Source organism: Notolepis coatsorum, assembly GCF_963971535.1.
Source record: "Notolepis coatsorum genome assembly, chromosome: 4".
Lineage (NCBI taxonomy): Eukaryota > Metazoa > Chordata > Actinopteri > Aulopiformes > Paralepididae > Notolepis > Notolepis coatsorum.
In genome coordinates this window covers 142119876-142142179 of record NC_140168.1, presented here as the reverse complement: position 1 = coordinate 142142179, position 22304 = coordinate 142119876, and the positions used below count along the sequence as shown (strand labels likewise).

Below are 22304 nucleotides of genomic sequence, written 5' to 3'. Positions count from 1 at the left end.
CCAGTTGTAAGTAGTGCTCGGTAAAGTGTGGTGGCATCAGGAATGTCACGCCCTGTACTCACAAGTTGATCTGCCAGTCTTTTTAATACTCCCCCAACACCATCAGGCGCTCCCTTTCCGTGGCTTGCTTCAAAAGAATTCCATGTGCCACTCTCAAAGCCCCTCTTACTCAATTCAGTACAGAACAGGAAGAGATTACCCTTCTGCCTGTATTGAGTACAAGGACCGTCACTGAAGAAGTGGACCACAGACACAGGTGGATGATTGGCTTGTACGTGGCTCAAGGTGTTGCCAGATCGCAGGGGGACCTTTTTGCTTGGATTCTGAGATGGTGCAGAAGCAGAGAGGGCGTGCATCTTCACCAACATACAACACACCTGTGTGCATTGATGCCTGTTGGTGCGAGGCACCGAAATGCACAGCCTGGATCTCAGCACTGTACTTACATGAGTAGTTTTCTGAGAAATCCACATGTATAATGCATTCGTGTGAGGACAGACTTCTCTTTAGCTCTCTGGAGAATGAGAACTGCTGCTTGATGTTGAACACATGTTTCTTAAACATGTGCAGCAGACAAGTGAAATGCTCAATGAGCTCCTCTACAGAGCTTTCAATTTGTTTTTTAGCTGTCACTTTGAATGACACAGCCTTTTCTTGTAGCATGGTCTTCTCCTCCATTACCCACTGTATGTATGCAACACACATGTTGGTGTCAGGAACAGTAGCCAGTGGGAAGCTTTTCAGTTTGCATGTGGGACACTCTCCATACATGCACTCTTTACTGTTTGTGCTGCAAGAGACCTCTTCAATAAACTGCTCAAGGTTGGAATTGGTAAGCAAACTTAGTTGCTTCAGCTCGTCAGCCACAAAGCCGAGGTTCTCATGGATTTTACACATGCACGTATCTCTGTCCTGAATGGTGGGATGTACCACCCAGAAGGGTCGAAGTCTGCAAAAGAGACTGTAGGACAAAGCTCTGTGTGGATTTTCAGATAGGAACTTCCTGTGAAGATTTTGCAGTGAATCAACAAGAAATCTCTTTTGTTTTTTAACTTTATGCCGTGTTATTGTCTGCTTTCTTCCAGTCGTGACTCGACTGACATCATCACGGTCATAGAAAGCTTTGACATTTGATTTGAACTGTGTTGGGATGCGGAGCTTTGCTTTACCAGTGAAAGAAAGTGAATTTTTTCCCAAAGTCTTCCACCTTCTTCTTGGAAGACCACTGGCACTATTTCCATATTTCTGCATGCGGTACCTTTTTACAATCTTCCCGGATAACATTTGGGAGATAATCTGCTTTTCTCGTTCATCTTTTGAATCTAAATATTTTCTTTTTATGTCCCTCAACAGTGCAGTGTGAAATTTGAGGGTTCTTCATGCTTGTGAGCGCGCAGATGGGGTGCTCAAGTCATGGTTCACTTTGGAAGATGGGGATGCTGCTTTTTTCTTCAAGCGAAAGTACTTTTTTTGTACTTATCTAGCTTTTGTTTTTATTTTTCCAGGCTACTCCTCAATTTTTCCAGCTCTTGGTGGAGCCTCTTTCTCTCCTTCTTTGACCTTAAATGCCCCTGAGCACGTTGCCTGCAGCACAATAAAGCAAAGATTAGTCAAATAGTTGTACTGACAAATCAAATACTCACCAATGCATGTGACTTACTCAAATGCTCCCCTTACACATACACACACTCACACTCACTCATACACACACTCTCTCTCTCTCTCTTGTTCCTCTAACCTTGAGGGGCCTGGATCTGACCCAGGATCTGACCCTGAATTTGGCCCTGGGTCTGGGTCTGGACTTAGAGGCTGTCATGCACTGATCTATGGTTGCTGCAACTGCTGTTTTGGCTGCTCTGCATCTCAGTTGTTGCGCTCTCCATTTGCGCCGCTTGGCTCTCCTTTCTCTGTCACTTAGTTGACTTATAGACAGCTTTTTCCCTGTCTCCTTATCTTCTCCAGTTTCACCCTCTCTTTCTCTAAATATCTTAGTCGCTTTTCGGGATCGGCATCTCTACGTTGCCTGTATAGGCACTGTTTCTCCACTGCAGATAGTCATCCTAAGAAAATCATATAAAATACAAATACAAAAGTCACGTTAACATTGGCTGTAACCTCTTACTATTGGTTAGGGAAGTATATTTTAATGTACACACAAAAGCATATACTTTTGTCAGCCCTGTTACCATTCAATCAACCCTGTTACCCATTGAAAGGTAACAGGGCTGATGGTATCAGGGCTGACGAAAAAGGCAACTAGCAGCCATTACTAGCCATATGCTAATGGTCTTGACACCACATGGTGTGCATTCGAGAGGAAATAATTATGTTAAATATGTATATTCACAATTTCAAACAAATAACTTTTTAACATGCGCATTTATGGTAACAGTTCTGACGCAACAAGCTCGTCCCCCTCTGTTGGACATCACATAACTCGAATAAAATGCATGAAAAGAGGAGCACACGGGGAGCTCCAGTAGCTCACCGCGTATCTCGGCGCTATTTCGGCGTCGGGGACAACCGTGCGCGTCACGGATCTGGGGTACACGAGTTCGACTCCCGGACTCGACGTATTTTCTCAGAGTGTCTTCCCCTACTCTACACCCCATTCAACCTGTTTCTGTCGGTCATGCTTGACCAGAAAAAGCGATAAACGCTAAAAAGAACCAGCTGTCTGGTCAAAGTTTTAAAAAAAAGAAAAGAGGAGCACACTTACTTGTCTTTTCTCCACCATCTTTAGAAAAGGAAGATGATGTCAGTTCCTGGGCTATATGTAAATTTCAAAACAGTCCATTATCTCTGAAGGGGTGTAACAGGGTTGACAACAGGGTTGACAACAACATGGGGACCCAACTAAAAAGTCATTTTCATTCATGCGTAGTGAAACAACACTTGTACCTTGATATAGGTTTACTTTTTATGTTCTAGTTTGGATTTTTTTGGCCTTAATAGCTAGCTTCGCACAAAAGTGTTTAAAATTCTTTTAAAAACAAAAAGCAAAATAAATTGTATTTGTTTTTATGTTACATGACACATCAGGAATCTAAATTATGAAATGTTTTATTGTTCATTCTTTTTTTTATTAAAATTGACAGGAGTTTTGTTCGAGGGACACAAAATGGCAAGCTTTCGTATAATGACCCAGTTGCTCTCAGGGAATGTTTTGCTTTCTTCAAAACAGAAAACAATGGTTGTCTTGTTTCCCCCCCCCCCTCTTTTTTAGGTAGTAAGAGAGTTTTCTTTTAAATGTTGTGATATTGTAAGAAAGGGGCAGGACTAGATAAGCTGTGCTTCCTTCTGCCTCTTCTCCAACTCATCCATGTTGGTTTTACGGACGGATTCACTTGTTTATGTTTACATTTTGTCTTTACTGTGATTTGTATGTCTGTTGTGTTCCGAGATAAATAAAGATAAAATCTAAACAGATCAGATCAGATCAAATCAACTGAAAGAAAAGAGGGCGGGGTTTGAGATAGGTCCTTTGCCTATTGGCTGATGGCAGTGCGTAGGTTTGATAACCATGTGAGACCAGCCATCACTCTGCGGCCCCCGTGGCTAAGTGTGTATAACAGATGGATGTCTTATTCAACTGCAAGCAGAAGCTACACATCACCTACCATTAGGAAAAAAAGCAAAGAGTGCAGGTAACTTATTTGTTCAAATAGCGCACACACACACACACACACACACACACACACACACACACACACACACACACACACACACACATACACACACACACACACACACCTACCATTAACTCGTAACTGTCTACATGAGGGTTCCAGTTGCGGTCGTCTTTGGGCCCGTGCTGAGGAGGGTAGTAGTGGTCAGCAGGTGGATGTTGCAGAGGTCCACCTTTTGTGTGGAGAACAGGCATCAAAACAGGTCTTTGAATGAGACTAAAACGCGTATAGAATATAAATGACGTATTCACAAAGCTTCCCGGAGTAGGAGTGCAGATCAGGGGTCAGTGAGTAGTGTTGTCACGATACTGGAATTTCGAACTTCGATACGATACCTTGAAAAGTATCGATATTCTATACCATTTTCGATACCACGGGGAAAAAGGTTCAATCTTAAAATGTAAAAAAAAAAATAAGAATAAATATATAAATATATATATATTTTATTTAATAAATGTTGCTTTTGTTGCTGGTTGATTCTCCTCAGCTTCTCTCTGGTACTATAAGATAAATATACTGTTGGATTAGGGCTGGGCGATATAACGATAACGATAAATATCACGATATATTTTAATAATCGATATCGAATATCGAAAAAAAATATATATAGAAAAATCGTTTTTTTTTTTTTTTACCTGCAACAGGGCAGTTTTAAAACCAGAGACAGTGGACAGACTTGTCTTTCTTGCCTGCAACTTAAAGTAATGACTTTGCTTGTCCAAATGACAATACTGACCAAATTGAGATTTATTTATCTCTTGTCCATTTTTTTTTCTTGCTTTCTAATTTGAAACCGTCTGTACACAGTAGGCTATGTGTGCTAGCAGAGCTAGACTCCAGTCATGAGTCACGGTGCACATGTGCGGTGGTTTGTCCACCAAAAAAGCGCCAAAAGATCGAAAATAAACTAGCAGAGCCAGAACTGTTCCAACTCCCCTGGAGCCACAGCCAGCAGAGAAGCCGGTTTACTTTTGCTTTTAAACCAGCTGCAGCCTGAGAACTGGAGTGTGAGGGGATGTAACACTAAAGATGGCGGCAACGACAAATAATTGCTGCAAAATAAACATACATCTGTTGTTTTATAAAAAGAAGAAAAAAAAATTATACTTATAACAATTTCGATAATTATCGATAGAGAAATATGATAACATTATCATATCGTTATCGCGATATGATTTTTTGCCATATCGCCCAGCCCTATGTTGGATTCTGATCAATCAGCCAGTATCACGTCTTCATCTGTTTGGCTTGTGTAATCATCTCCCCATCTGCGTTGTGTTTTATCTCTCCGACGTCTCATACACTGGCTGTACAATCCTTATCATTCCCTGTTAATGCAATCCGCGAGCATAAGTATTCACCACCTCCGTAAGAATTCGACACTTGACAGTGTACTACCTTACAGGGAAAAGCGTTGTTTATTCCATAAAGAGAAACCTCAGCTCAGATGTTATCAGATTGTATTGTCCTTGCTATCGTCTCTTCTGTGTGTTCAGTCCAATGGTGGCTCAGGCCTTGTCGCTAGCCAGAACCCTTCCCCCGTTAGCCGAAGCTAATGATGATGTGGCATTCCCCCCCCCCCTCCGTGGGATTCGTTCCTCAGTCGTTCTTAGTCTCAGTCTTGGTCTGGCTTACACCCGGAAACACTGTTAGATTTATAGGATCTTCATCATAGCAACGACGGCCTCGCCCCTCTCCTGGTTGTCATGCGACGTGCTGTCATGACAACTGCTAATAACCTTTACCACACATTCAAAATGTTTCATTACTGTCAAACCCTCCATCGCTCTGCTCTGTCTCCTGCCGCTGTTATCAGTGTTTATGTTACCACCCTGCCGATGACCTCGGAGCCCATGGCTCTCTGTCTAGTTTGACTAGAGACAGACACACATGCTAAAAAAAATGATGATAATGGTAATGATGATAATGGTATTACCCTCTTAAAGCTTGTCTCTATATATCAGTTATAAACCAAATATACATTGAAAAACACAGATTTCTTTCACTTTTAAAACCCTTTGTTTATCTTTAGATCACACATATAAAAATAACTAAATGATATAATCGTAGAAATTAAGTAAAGTTAATAGTACTGCGTGTAAACGACCCTCTAGGTAGCGTCATTCGGTTTGTGTGTGATAGGGAACTTTTATTTTGAAGCACCGCCAAACCGGAAGCAGCTACCTCGAGCATGAGCTTAGCTCGACGGATGAGATGAAGGTTTAGGTTACGGCTAAAAGGAAAGAGAGATCTCCGTGAATATCTTCGTTATTCTTTTGTTATTTGGGAATTGTTTACAAGGTAACTGCTGTGCACTTCTATGGTTTTAATATTTGGTTTGAACTCACTTTTGTTTGTGTTTTTGACAACCTAAAGTTATTCCTGTTACTGTGAGGAATACGTTATTTTCTTGCTAGCTTGGTCATTGCAAATTGCTAGCTTGCCTACACATTTAATAAGGTCCAGAGTACCAGCATTTTAAGAGTTTTGTTTGCTTATAGATCCGGAAAGAAGACTTTCATATGGTTTATGGTTAAGCCCCCTGTTGGAGAGAGAGGACAAGGTACGGGATGTCAAATTGTCCTAGTGATATGGGCTGTTTATCTTATATTTGTATTCATTTATGTATTTGGCTATGTCACTGTTATTGGAAGCCATTTGTGTCAAGTGTTATGTTAGCTTTATTGAACAATGTGAATGTGGCATTTATGTATATCTAATGTATATCTGTATATATATAATGTATATATCGGAGTATCTTTTCTTTGTCTTTCTTTGTCTTTTCACTTTGTGAACTGAAAATAAACATTCATGAAACACCAGTAAAGGAGTCCATCCATCACTCTCCCAGGGATGCTACACTGTGTGTTAAGCATAACAGATTGATTGATTGCAAATTGTATTAACAGATTGCAGAATTGGTACAATACAGTACAGCTCAATACACACAACTGTTTTTTTTATTATCTACTTTTTCTCCCCATTTTCTGTTTTTCTCCCATCCCCAATTTTCGTATTGTCCAATTCTACCCTCCCCTGTCTCGAACGTTGTTAGGCCATGCCTCCCACAAGCCGGCTGCAATGTGGACGAAGCCTTGGATCACGTGTCCCCTCCGGTACACGAGGAGGCAGCCGTCGCATCTTTTCACCTGCACAGCGCAATCTCTCAGCGGCGAGGGTCTGCGTGGGAGGGTCACGCCGCCCCCGTTGCTTCCTGATTCTGCTGCACAGGTGCACCAACCGACCTGTAGGAGTCGCTGTCCACAACGTCCGATCACCACCCACCAGCTTCCCACCCCTAACACTGCCAATTGCGTTAGTATGAACGACCAGCCAAGCTGGTAGCAATGCCGAGAGCTGGCTCAAACCCAGCATCTCCTGCATTAGTGGTGAGCGCCTTGCCCACTGCGCCACTTAGCCGCCAAATACACACAATTGTTAAGGGGATGCAGACCAGAGAAAGACTTTTGTCTTGTTTACATCAGGGTCCCCCATTTTCAATTCATCATAACATATATGACATTTAATTTTTTTTTTAAATGTCATCAAATTTAATGTATTACCTTTTTTCAACTGCAAAGTAAAACTTTGTCAACATGTTTTTATCTAATAAAATAAAGTTCAGTCTGTTCATCTCACTTCAACCATTTTTATTGCAGAACATGGTATTTTCTCAAGCAGACTGATGTAAACACTGTAATCTGTGTTGCATGTACCTGACAAACTGAACTGTTTGTATTACAGTCATATTCCAACTTAACTGAATGCACATGTGTGTGTGTGGACTACTGTACTATTACAGGTATTGAAATGAACAATGCAACTTCCTTATACAAAATGTATTTTTTATTTTTATGAATAATTAAATATAGATATTGCAGGAAATTAGTATTGAAACCGTTTTAAATAATCAGAATCGAATATCGAAAAATCGATATTTTTGACAACACTATCAGTGAGCCAGGAGCGCTTGACTTCATGACCTCATTCACACCAACAGACTGAAGCGGATTTGAGATCAGTACTCCCACTTTGCTTTGTGAAAATGGAGTCCTTCCTTTGAGCACTTGAGTCTTTTCTAACTATAATGTGTTCAATGTCAGGGTATTTCAACAAGTTACATTTAAGACTTTTTAAGATCTTTTTAATACCACTTAGAGCAAAATGTAATATCAAGAGACTCAGAAGGAGCTTCTATCCCCAGGCCATCAGGATGCTCAATGACAATAACACTATGTAACAAACCATCAAATACACTCACAGCACACACATCCACACGCACACACTCACTTTAAATAAACAACTCACTGTAGCACTTTACCCACTTTAGACACTTTAACACACTTTATATTTATATTATTGGTAAAGATATTTGCACTACAACTCATACCTCATTGCACCTTACCCTAAGTTGTACCTCATCCCATTTCTGCATTGTACTTTATATTGTAACTCAGTTACACATTTCTTTTTCTACTCTGTATTGTATATATGTATATTGAACACTTTTGTTTTGAACACTTTTGTTTACACTTGTTACGTACTTTTGACTTCTATTTTTTATTTATCTATTTTATTTTTATCTAGCACACTCCCAGGAGCAGAACAGGAAAAAGCATTTCATATAAAAGTATTCTGTATTTTTGTATGACAACTTGAAACTTGAAACTTGAACTCAATTTCACGACCATACGACAACACATAGTGACACTGAACTGGCAGCTGCACTGAACTGGAGGCTGCACTTGTGCGCCAATTTAAATGAAAAGTCCCACGTTCCATACAAGCTCTCGCCAGACACGCCAAGCTCCCTGTAGCGCCGCCAAAAACAACAACTTGAATACAAAAACATTTTGTATATTTAATATTATTTCATCTACCGACAGCCGGGCTGCCCCCACAACCTTTTTTTTTTTAATACCTTTTAGGGGTGCACGATATTGATTTTTTGACCCCGATATCGATAACTTTCTGCTCCTCAAGGTCGATACAGATACCGATAACCGATATATATATATATATTTATTGTATTATAATACATTTTTTAGGTATATTCCTGTAGTTTTGACCTAACCAGATTTATCATGACATGAGCGTTACTACTATGAACAAAACAAAGCCAAGAGAACAGTTTTGACTCTTCAAATAAAGTGACTATATTTATTTTTCAAAATAAATATAATTTGAGTCAATCACAAAATTCACAATCCATCAATGTCATTAACAATGTGTTTCCCTGAACAATGAGTGAACTAAAAACCAACAGGTATTGTGCTTTGTCAGTAGGCCAGGGATGGGTACCGTTCACATTTGAACCGATAACGGTACCGGTACCTGTGAATCGATACCGGTACCCAACGGTACCTTTTTTCTGTACTTTAGTCTCTAAAAATGTAATCTACCTACCTCAGTTGTGAGAAAAAAAAATCCAAACTTCAAATTTTCAACCGTTTTCGGCTTGCCATTGCCCCGACTGCTTTGTTGTTGAATCAAGTCAAATCCTAAGTAAGCATATATTGTGCGTGTGAACGTTGACATGAAAAGAAAAAAAGAAAAAGATAAATACAAAAAAAAGTGTAAAATATATATATATATATATATATTTAAAAAAAAAAAAATCGGAGCTATCAATACTTTTATCGGGTTTATCGGGATGACGTCATAATTGCTGATATCGGCCCGATAATTATCGACCCGATAATTATCGTGCATCCCTAATACCTTTTAAGGCCTTAAATTGAGAATTATGAATGTAATACTTTTTAATACCCTGAATAAGAAGGAAATGTTCTGTGACCCTATGTCACTCATATGTCACTCATGGTCTTACCTGTGGGTCCAGTCGCCATGTAACGATTAGCCATCCCCCCTCCTCCTCCTCCTCCGTTCTGGTCATACTGGCCGTATTTGGGCCGGGGGTCGGACGTGCTCTTCTTGTTGGGGGCTCTGTAGATGGCTGGCCCGCCTGAGTGGGACATCTGGGGGATGGCTCGCTCTGGGCTGCCTAGAGTCCTTGGCGGCAGCCAGGTAGGACCAGACATAGCAGGTTTCTGAGGACGAAGCAGGGGAGAAGCTCAGTGTTGCGTTACCTCGCGTGTTGTTCTGAGTCCTATAGGATATTGTAGACACCTATGGCATATTGTAGACACCTATAGGATATTGTAGAGGCCTATAGGATATGGTACAGGCCTATAGGACATGGTACAGGTCTATAGGACATGGTACAGGTCTATAGGACATGGTACAGGCCTATAGGACATGGTACAGGCCTATAGGATATTGCACAGGCCTATAGGATATTGTACAGGCCTATAGGATATGGTACAGGCCTATAGGACATGGCACAGGCCTATAGGATATTGTACATGCCTATAGGATATTGTACATGCCTATAGGATATGGTACAGGCCTATAGGCAGGGATTAAAGCAAAAAAAAATCTCCTGACTGAACTTTTTTCAGGCCAAGTCATATTCTTATTTTAACCTCCACTATATATTTTTATTTAATAGCGTTAGCGTTTTAAGGGAACTAGATCATTTTGAACATCTTTTCTATTGCCAGTTTGCTTTTACGTAATAGCAATGCTGTTTTCAATTCATTAAATGAAACTGATTGCAAGGGTTGACTGACTTTGTCATAAAAATAAACAAATCTACATACTGTAACCTTTCAGTATTGTGTATAGTTCAAATTATGTATTGTCTATAGTTCAAATTCAGTATTGTGTATAGTTCAAATTCAGTATTGTGTATAGTTCAACTTCAAATTCAGTATTGTATATAGTTCAAATTATGTATTGTCTATAGTTCAAATTATGTATTGTGTATAGTTCAAATTATGCAGGGCTCGAAATAAAAAATGTTACTTGGTAGCACTGGTGCTCCCAACTTCGAAAGGTTGGGAGCACCAGCAAAATTGTAGGAGCACCCACCTACATGTAAGGAGCACCAACAATATATATGTAATATATTTTTTGTATTGATAAAAAAAATGACAATATAACAGTACTGTAATGCAGTAAAACAGTGAAAGTAGCCTTAAACTATAGTATAGTGTAGACCTAGTAGTGTAGCCTATAGTGTAACTAGGCATGTGCCGGTATGACATTTTGAGGGTACGATAACCTTGGGCAAAAATACCACGGTTTCACGGTATTCGGTACATACAAAAATCCCCCATTGAACACAACGTATTACAGTGCACAATAAGCTTTTCTGTAGCATAGCAGGTTTCTGAGGACGAAGCGGGGGAGAAGCTCAGTGTTGCGTTACCTCGCGTGTTGTTCTGAGTCCTATAGGATATTGTAGACACCTATGGCATATTGTAGACACCTATGGCATATTGTAGACACCTATAGGATATTGTAGAGGCCTATAGGATATGGTACAGGCCTATAGGACATGGTACAGGTCTATAGGACATGGTACAGGTCTATAGGACATGGTACAGGTCTATAGGACATGGTACAGGCCTATAGGACATGGTACAGGCCTATAGGATATTGCACAGGCCTATAGGATATTGTACAGGCCTATAGGATATGGCACAGGCCTATATGATATTGTACATGCCTATAGGATATTGTACATGCCTATAGGATATGGTACAGGCCTATAGGCAGGGATTAAAGCAAAAAAAAATCTCCTGACTGAACTTTTTTCAGGCCAAGTCATATTCTTATTTTAACCTCCACTATATATTTTTATTTAATAGCGTTAGCGTTTTAAGGGAACTAGATCATTTTGAACATCTTTTCTATTGCCAGTTTGCTTTTACGTAATAGCAATGCTGTTTTCAATTCATTAAATGAAACTGATTGCAAGGGTTGACTGACTTTGTCATAAAAATAAACAAATCTACATACTGTAACCTTTCAGTATTGTGTATAGTTCAAATTATGTATTGTCTATAGTTCAAATTCAGTATTGTGTACAGTTCAAATTCAGTATTGTGTATAGTTCAACTTCAAATTCAGTATTGTATATAGTTCAAATTATGTATTGTCTATAGTTCAAATTATGTATTGTGTATAGTTCAAATTATGCAGGGCTCGAAATAAAAAATGTTACTTGGTAGCACTGGTGCTCCCAACTTCGAAAGGTTGGGAGCACCAGCAAAATTGTAGGAGCACCCACCTACATGTAAGGAGCACCAACAATATATATGTAATATATTTTTTGTATTGATAAAAAAAATGACAATATAACAGTACTGTAATGCAGTAAAACAGTGAAAGTAGCCTTAAACTATAGTATAGTGTAGACCTAGTAGTGTAGCCTATAGTGTAACTAGGCATGTGCCGGTATGACATTTTGAGGGTACGATAACCTTGGGCAAAAATACCACGGTTTCACGGTATTCGGTACATACAAAAATCCCCCATTGAACACAACGTATTACAGTGCACAATAAGCTTTTCTGTAAGTGTTATTTATGAATGTGTGAAGACTGTCTGTATTACACACAGAGGGAACTGTCTGACCACTTTAAAACTAAGTACAGAATATAAAATACTTCCAAATAAACGTTCATGATTATGAATATGTAGGCTACATGTCAAAAGGGCATTTTGCTAATGTAATCTACTTGCAAAGATGTGTTATAATATAGCCTAGTACTATTCTTAATTTCTTACTATATTAAACTTTGGATTCATCTTTTGTGGTGGCTGAACATTATTCACACACGGAATTTTTTGTGTTGGGGATGATGGTTCCGCACGGACCATATTGTTTGTTATATTGCTGTCGGCAAACTTGCTCAACAGAGTGTTTTGAAGTTGATTTTAGCTGCTAGCTGGCTACCCGAACAGCCAGGCAGCCAACCGTACAAAATACAGTCTCAGCCAATCACATCGATTTGTACAGTTAGTTAGCTCCACTCCATTGCGAATTAAAAGTTAGCCAGCCAGGACGCGTTTCTCGCAGACGCTCTCTGATTGGCCGACGCCTGTTTCTACACTGGTTAAGCTTAGGCACTCTTTCGAAGTTGGTTAAGGTTAGAGTTTGTCTTAGAGCGTGACGGCAAGTTCTTTCGACGGTTAAGCTTAGGCACTCTTTCGAAGTTGGTTAAGGTTAGAGTTTGTCTTAGAGCATGGCGATAGAACGCCAGGTAGTTTGCAGGCTGTTCGACGCGGAAATGGGCAAAGACACAGCTCGTCACGCGATTGGGCAAACATGTCAGTGGCCAATCAGAGAGCGTCAGTCAGTGGCCAATCAGAGAGCGTCTCCGAGAAATGCGGCTAGGAAAAGAAATAACGCAGCCAGGACAGCCCGTATTAGCATGCTACAGTTGCTAGGTAGCTAACGTTAGCCACCCGAAGATCAGTAGCTAGCTAACGTTAGCCACAGCTTCAAAAACGAATTTCAATTATGTTATGAGCTATCAGCTAGCCAGCTAGATAACGTTAGACAACACGCCACGCCTCGTGTAGTAAACTAAAGTGAATAGTTTACTGGGCCATTGTTTAATGCTTCAGTGGTGTTAAAAGAGGACCTGCACACTTGCCATCTTCGGTGCAAATGATACGGGTCTGTGACAAGACGGGTCTGTGAGGGGGAGGGCACTGCGAGCAGCGTGTGTGTGCGTCAAGCTCACATTTGATTGGTTAGAATGGTCAAAATGCCCTTTTTCATGATATTTGACGCCTCTGATTGGCTAAATGTTGTTTCAATCTTTATACATCTACAAATCATATTATACCAGGTAGCCAATTCCGTCAGACTCCAAATCAAATTGATGGGGGAAAAAAAGAAAAAAAAATACTGAAATCGTTCTAACGCGTTCTAACGCTTTAATGCATGCCTATAGGACATGGCACAGGCTATAGGATATTGCACAGGCCGATAGGATATTGTACAGGCCTATATAGGGCTGGGCGATATAACAATAACGATAAATATCGCGATATATTTTAATAATCGATATCGAATATCGAAATTTAAAAGAAATCGAAAAATCGTTTTTTTTTTTTTTGTGACCTGCAACAGGGCAGTTTTAAAACCAGAGACAGTGGACAGACTTGTCTTTCTTGCCTGCAACTTAAAGTAATGGCTTTGCTTGTCCAAATGACAATACTGACCAAATTGAGATTTATTTTTCTCTTGTCCATTTATTTTGTTTGCTTTCTAATTTAAAATACAGTTTGAAACCGTCTGTACACAGTAGGCTATGTGTGCTAGCAGAACTAGACTCCAATCACGAGTCACGGTGCACATGTGCGGTGGTTTGTCCACCAAAAAAGCGCCAAAAGATCGAAAATAAACTAGCAGAGCCAGAACTGTTCAACTCCCCTGGAGCCACAGCCAGCAGAGAAGCCGGTTTACTTTCGCTTTTAAACCAGCTGCAGCCTGAGAACTGGAGTGTGCAATAGGGTCCAGCTGCAGACTCGGAGCCTCGGTCCAGATTGGAACTTCCGCCCTGCCACAGGATTATTACTCCTGTGACAGGGCAATGCGCTGATTGGCGGAAAGTACGGAAGTATCTCGAAGTACGTCTGACGTATCTCGAATTACGTCTGACGTTTCTCTACGTTAGCGAACGTTAAACGTTGTATTCATAAAATAATATAAATTCAGCAGCATGGGGAGGGCCGGGGGGAGGGGAGGTACAGGTAGTAGAAGACATAGAGGTACAGGTCACATAATTATAGTACAGTGGAGAAGTAAAAATAGAATAAAAAGGCAGTGTAAACAATATACAATATTATTAACTCTAATAATAACACGCCTCGCGGGCTCATTATAATACGAGAGCCGTGGGTCTGCATTGTATAGAGCGGATCCCCCGGCCGTATTCAAGCGCTGGAGTGCTTTGCGATGGATCAAACTGTATTAATATAGTAGTAATAATAGTAGTTGGCTAGTTGCGCGCTTCTGGCCACCTCCCGCAGTGCGCGCATACACACATACTGTCTGTAGCCTATACAGTACGTGCAAAATTAGTTGTCAAGAGCCAATCGCACAGGTTGCCTCATCTCATCTGGCTCTGCAAATAGATCTAGAGTCTGAATATCATATATAGCCTGCTGATGATCTCTCTCGAGTCAAATCCATTCTGAGAACGGAATGCAGTGCCCGCGACGAGGGTCTTGATTGATTGATTGATTGATTGATTGAAAATTGTATTAACAGATCATGCTGGACCTACAAAAGGCCTTTGACACTGTCAATCACTCCATTCTTGATTGAACATTTTATTAACAGATTGCAGAATGGGTACAGTACAGTACAGCTCAATACACACAATTGTTAAGGGGATGCAGACCAGAGAAAGACTTTCGCCTTGGGGGGGGGGGGGGTCGGGTAGGAGGGGTGGGTGGGTGGGGGACACTGTACAACTGTACAAGCAAAACTGTATATTGGAATATTGACAACTTGGTCATTTACTGTACATTGGAGGGGGTTGGGTTACAACACAGGAGCAGAGTATAAACAACAGTACAGGAATGAGAAACAGTGCTCCTGTGTTGTAACCCAACCCCCTCCAATGTACAGTAAATGACCAAGTATGGTTGTCAATATTCCAATGTACAGTTTTGCTTGTACAGTTGTACAGTGTCCCTCACCCACCCACCCCTCCTACCCAACCCCCCCCCCCCCCCCCCAACCACCTCCAATGTACAGTCCCCCCCCCCCCCACCTACCCAACCTCCTCCAATGTACAGTTTCTACGTCAAATGTATATACTCTCTTTTCTGGACTCTTTTTCTATCACAAACAATACTGTATTTGCAAATCTGGTATGTCATAAATGTATAGATGTAGCAGTACTGTCTATCTGTATGTCGTGTATGTCATATGTTATGATGAATTGAAAATGGGGGACCCTGATGTAAACAAGACAAAAGTCTTTCTCTGGTCTGCATCCCCTTAACAATTGTGTGTATTGAGCTGTACTGTACTGTACCCATTCTGCAATCTGTTAATAAAATGTTCAATCAAGAATGGAGTGATTGACAGTGTCAAAGGCCTTTTGTAGGTCCAGCATGATCTGTTAATACAATAATCAATCAATCAATCAATCAATCAAGACCCTCGTCGCGGGCACTGCATTCCGTTCTCAGAATGGATTTGACTCGAGAGAGATCATCAGCAGGCTATATATGATATTGAGACACCCCAGCCGTTCCATGTATTTGTTAAATTCCACCACCAGCACACCTTGATTCAACTAATAAAGGGCTAGTTAAGTTGAATCAGGTGTGCTGGTGGTGGAATTTAACAAATACATTGAACGGCTGGGGTGCTTCGAGGAGAGGATTGGGAAGCACTAGTCTAGTCGATTTTTGTGTTTTGAGCACAAAGTTCATCATAGATCTAGCCTCTTTATTTTGCTCTCAAATTGCACCAGATTGATGCATTTAACTTTAAAATGTACAAAAAAGAAAAGTTCCGGGGGGGGGGGGGGGGGGCATGCCCCCGGACCCCCCTAGAGGGTCGGGGGTTCACTCCCCATAGTCTCTGAAAATCCTGTGGGAAACACTGCATTATGATTAGCTCAAAATGTGAAAGAAATATGCTTTTATCATAATAAAGTATCCAAATAAGAAGCGTTTCAGTGCTGCCTAACAGCCCAGCCCACAGCGGAGCCAAAAGAAGGACAGAAACGACCCCAGTGACCACGGCTACAAAACAGTTACATACAGAGGAAACATTACATGCAGTGTTTTCCATGCATAGACCACCAGAAAGGCAGATAGACCCACCATAAATAGATCTCATCAAACATATCAAACGGTGCTTCTTGCGGACTATGCACATTCTATTCCACTGCTGTGCTAGATTAGATTAGATTCAAATGTCATCATACAGCACAACAAAAAGAAGTTTGGCATCCAACCAGAGTGCACATGTAACAGTATAGTGCAACAGCCAACAGCAATATACAATGTACACTACAGGTGGTTAAACTGGGTATAAAATATATACATTAGTACTACTAGGTAATGTGGGTATAGTGCTAATCAGATGTATGTACAGGGTTGTAGTATTAGTACAGTGATACGGGTATAAAGACACTATGGTAGTAAGTCATACTGGCCAACAGCGTAACTAGTAGGAAAGGGAATAAGGGATATGTACAGATAATAAAGATATAGTATCCACAGATATGTAAAAGGATTATATGCAGATTGGATAGATATATATATAGTAAGAATAAATAAATATATATATGTGGTATATACAGTGCATTATTGTACATGCTAGTCCCCCGGCTGGCCACCACCTCAAACACTATAACTAGTGGGGGAAACGCTGTCTTATACGATGCGTTTAATCGTCTCTCAAGTGTTTTCTCTGGCATCCGAGCGCGATGGAACACCGCAACTCTCTCTCGACGACCGCAATCCAACCTAACAAGCCGGCTTCCATCACTCTACCGCAGTCGAAAGCAAACAACAAGAGAGTGAGAACGTCCGGCTTCCCATTCAGCTTCCATTCAGCTTCCACCCAGATCCGCCCGACCGCAGCTGCGGCCACCGCTGAGGCGTGTGTGTTTGTGTCGTGGTACAGTAGGTAACCAATGGAAACGGAGAGATGCTACGGCGTGGGTTTCCCTTGGCAACCGGCACACATGAACTCAACAATAGGCCTCTAGCTGAGGAGCAGGAAGAGAACAAGAACTCCCAGAGGCGAGGGGATTTCCTCCAAACAGTCACGCACTGCCCCCCGAAACGTGCGTGCGCGACTGCGCGCATGCACGTGCGAGTGGATGTCGAGTGCGAGTATTTTCCAGAGAATCCCCCACCACACACACACACAAATGCAAGAGGTCTTCAAAACACACATACGCACACAGGCAGGTGCAAACCCACGGTTGTATGCCCCACAATAGTTATTGTCTCTGCTGTTTACGCCCAGGTTCTAAGTGATTACAAAGTGAAGTCAAAACAAAAACAAGACAGGAAACGCCGTGTAATGATAATGTCTGTGTACATTAGCACCTGGCTCACAACAATATATCACATTATCCTATGTGGGGGGTAAATAACAGCTGAGGTGAGGAGAGGCCGGCCTGGCTCACTGTGATGCTAGCCCTCTCCTCCTTACAGCAATAAGAAGCATGGGGGTGTAAAGGTACATGTATCCATACCGAACCGTTTCAGTGTGTAGTACCGTGTACCATACCTTACCGAGCGGCTGTGTACCAAACTAATACAACCGTATGTTGTTAACCACTAACGACCGCCCACCGGGGGCTGTTTTTTTTCACAATCTAATATAATACATTTTTTTCTTTACAAGTAGATTATTAATTTCAATATAGAATATTCGTTGACAGCCCTACAAGTACAATTAGTTACTGCACAATACATCACCCCTGAGTGGAGCATGGAAAGCCAGACTTTTCCCCCACTGTACCGAAAACCCGTACCGAACCGTGACTTCAAAACCGAGGTACGTACCGAACCGTGGTTTTTGTGTACAGTTACACCCATTGGATGTTGTTGTGTTCAAATTCATTCATTGCAATAACCAGACTGCAAAATACAAATATGATTGTTTAAATATACATTACAATTAAGTAAAAGATTTGTCAGACGTGCTTCATTCAAACACAGAAATACTCTGCCTATAACACAAGGACATTGGTCACCATCACTGGATATCCTATAGGGGACTGCGTAATACACAGGCTATAGGTCATCATCAGTGGGATATCCTAGTATAGGAGACAGTGTAATACACAGCCTACTATATGCGATTACTATTACATAGTGGTAAATAGGGATGCCCTGATAAAAGATTTTGCCAATGATACCGAATGCCGATCATCTACGAGCCATATCGGCCATATGCTGCTGATACCGATTATTGTTTAGTTATAGCAGCTGGTATAGCAGTATTACAGGGCAGGTTACATTGAAGATCTGTCTCAGACACTGAATAGGAATAGTTCAAACATGCTTCAGGGTCGTTAGCGTGTGACAATGACGGCAACTCTGCTGAGAATTGTCTCGCGTTTGTTGCATCATCGATCGGTCGGCATAAATTAACTAATGTTTATATGATCTTGGGGTCATACATACCATTCATCCTAGTGATGCACGATATATCGGCCGCCGATATAATATCGGCCGATATGGCCGTTTTTTTACACATCGGTATCGGTCCGATATCAAGATAGGGCAGATAAAAAAAAAAAAAAAAAAAAAAATTATCTTTTTTTTCTTCTTTTTACATGTTTTGGCCTTAAATAGTTTCAAAATATCAGTCATTTCTGAAAATAAGTTACAAAAGTAAAAAAAATTATGCGTTTTGGAAAATAGCTCTATTTGATTATCATAAAAAAGTGTTTTCTATACAGAGATATCGACATCGGTAAATATCGGTATCGGCCAGAACAGCAATATTAATATCGGTTATCGGTATCGGCCACAATTTTCACATCGGTGCATCACTAATTCATCCTTAAAGAAAAAACACGCCAACATTATGGGAAAAGTCAGACAAGAAGACAGATACCAATTTCCTACTATGACAAATGAATGGAAGTGGATATGGACCAGCTAGCCTAGCTGTTGACCAAGAACACCTATCCATGAGTGTTAGGCTAGGCTAGCTAGGCTAGTGGTCCGTATCCGCTTCCATTCGTATGTCCTAAGCTAGCGTGCAGTCGGATAGCTTCCTACTGAACGCACAGAGAGGACATTTCCCATAACATTGATGTGTTCCTTTAAGGTATGTGTTGGAACCTTTCGTCCTAAAGGTTTCTTCTATAGGACAGTGGGTACCCTAGTCTGACATCCTTTGTGGAATTAGTCCACATGGAGGACCACAACCGCTGGGAGAGGCCACAGCAGTTCAGTCATCCCAAAGTGAAATTGACAGTACACTCAAAATTGATTGTGGGACCAAATAAGGTTGTCGATATTCCAATGTACAGTTTTGCTTGTACAGTTTCCCCCACCCTGTCTACCCAACCCCCCCCCCCCCCCCCACCCCACCCACCCACCCACCCACCCACCTCCAATGTACAGTTCCCCCCCACCTACCCAACCTCCTCCAATGTACAGTTTCTACATCAAATGTATATACTCTCTTTTTTAGACTATTTTTTGTATCACAAACAGTACTGTATTTGTAAATCTGGTATGTCATAAATGTATAGATGTAGCAGTACTGTCTATCTGTATGTCATATATGTTATGATGAATTGAAAATGGGGGACCCTGATGTAAACAAGACGAAAGTCTTTCTCTGGTCTGCATCCCCTTAACAATTGTGTGTATTGAGCTGTACTGTATTGTACCCATTCTGCAATCTGTTAATAAAGTTTTCAATCAATCAATTGTAAGAGGGACAGCGGCTGCAATACTGTCTTTGTTGGTAAGAGAGGATTATAATCTTCAGTGAGAAGAAGATGCCTACAAGTATATAGCCTACATTATGACCATCACTTGATTCTAAGTTGTAGTTGTCGTGTCCTTTTTTCTTTTAATCGTGTAGTTCTTCCTAGCAAAGAGAGAGAGAGAGAGATGTCCGTGGAGCCTATTTGTTTTGTATTTGTTAAAATGTGTAGCAGTGAACGGTGATTTGATTGCTATTATTCCATGACCATTCACAAGAACATGTGGGACTATAGCCCCCCACCCCTCGACCTGGTTTTAAACCCCGTCTAAATCCGGCTGAGCACACACTCAAATCTGGGGATTGCTGGGCCGTGGAAATTAATCACAACAACGGCTTTATCTTTCTGTGATTAAAAGCTACTTGATGAGGTTGCGATACACAGATCACCCAATCATTAGCTATAGCTCTCTAGTCTCACTCTGAGTGAAAACGGTCCAAGAGAGAGATGACACACTACTGTCACACTTCAAAACAGAACAGCCCTGTTGTCCTCGCAGAAGTGTATTTGCTACAATGAACAGCAACCCACCATAGAACCAATGAACACTGTAGCAGAAATGTAGCAATGCTTTGGTTTGTTCATTGTAGTTCATTCTTGGCCAACAGCTAAGGATAGCTGGTCCGTATCTGCTTCCATTCATGTGTGCTAGCTAGCTTGTGGCCCGGATTGCTTTCTACTGAATGCACACAGAGAGGATGCCACTACTACTGTCAAACTTCAAAAGGAACAGAACAGCCCCATAATTGTCGTCCTTGCGGACGTTTATTATTTGCTACAATGAACAAACCAAAGCATTGTGGACGTTTCTGCTACAGTGTGGATTGATTGATTGAAAACTTTATTAACAGATTGCAGAATGGTACCGTACAATACAGTACAGCTCAATACACACAATTGTTAAGGGGATGCAGACCAGAGAAAGACTTTCGTCTTGTTTACATCATCAGGGTCCCCCATTTTCAATTTATCATATCCCTTGTCCTCCTACCTTTTTACACTTCCGCAGAGGCTGCTCTCCTTGTCTTCGGTCTCATCTATACGAATACAAGAAAAAGGACACAATGAATGAATGAAAACTTTATTTAACAGAATGGGTACAATACAGTACGGATGCAGACCAGAGAAAGACGTTTGTCTTGTTTACAAGAGGCTGCATGTTATATCGGCGCAATGTCCACTGCTGTACTGTCTAGGCAAACGTGCAATGATGCCTCATACTAGTAGGAATTAATATTAATAGACAACTCTTGTGTTTCGTATCCCCAGTCAGTCCCCACCCTGTGTTTCGTCTCAAATTGGCCTCGCTGCTGGCGGCGTCACGACTTAAATGTAAAAATAAACAATAAACAGTTAAACACTGTAGATTTAAGGGAGGCTAAATGGCGACCATTAACTTTAATGACGGGTTTGTTTACTTGATAGCCTGTTGTCTCTCTAGGCTACTCGTAGTGTAGCCCCCTCTCTCACGCAGAAAAAAAGCGAATTTTACCAAGTTTACGCGAATAATGTAACTCTATACGAATTCTGCGACCGACTTCGGACATCAATTATTCGAAAGCAACTTTCTTTGTTTACGGTTAATTTCTCGTTAACCTACTTTCTCGTGGATCGTGAGTTTGAGTCACAGGCCTTCCTCCTTCTAACAGCTTAAACAGCAGCAGCAGCAGCAGTCGACGTCACCACATTCCAAATGCGTGACGTAGCTCCTCGCTGTGTCCCAATAGGGGGTATCTGCAGAGCCGCAGAGCCAGGCTGGACGGGTATAAGTGGTCTGGACAAGTATAAGTGGTCTGGACAAGTAGTTGCGAATGGGGGGGGGGGGGGCGGGGTTCGTCTCGTTTACATAGGTACATTATACATAGACAGTAATGTTACATCTAGACATGTAATAATAGAGTAAACTTGTACCCATACAGTGTTACATCTAGACATACCAGATCTAGTAATAATAGAGTAAACTTAACTTTCGTCTCAGTAACAATGTTCATAAAGTGTTGAGTGCTACAGTGTAGGTTAGTTTATTAGGACAATTCCACCATTGTGGGGCAAGGACTAAGAATAGGCGACTTCTCTTTGATGACCCGACTTCTCTTTGATGACCCTCCCGGAGCTTGGATAGGAGTAGGAATAAACTGTACATATACAGCACTGTTTGAACCTGGCACACAACATACTTCACATGTCATTTTTCTTTTTGTTATTCCACCATTGTGGGGCAAGGACTAAGAATAGGCGACTTCTCTTTGATGACCCGACT

General features: G+C 41.2%; 1 protein-coding gene across 1 annotated transcript in view; it reads right to left on the bottom strand.

The window, feature by feature from the left end:
• trip6 (thyroid hormone receptor interactor 6) overlaps positions 1-21703 on the bottom strand; it is a 63461-nt gene extending 41758 nt beyond the window's left edge. The window contains exons 1-4 of the mRNA XM_084312427.1: positions 21645-21703; positions 21036-21081; positions 9520-9739; positions 3758-3861 (exon numbers count right to left, since the gene is read on the bottom strand). Coding sequence (XP_084168553.1) covers positions 3758-3861; positions 9520-9730 — 315 coding nt within the window. The 5' untranslated portion in view covers positions 9731-9739; positions 21036-21081; positions 21645-21703. The remainder of the gene's footprint in view (positions 1-3757; positions 3862-9519; positions 9740-21035; positions 21082-21644) is intronic.
• Between the last annotated feature and the right edge of the window lie 601 nt (positions 21704-22304).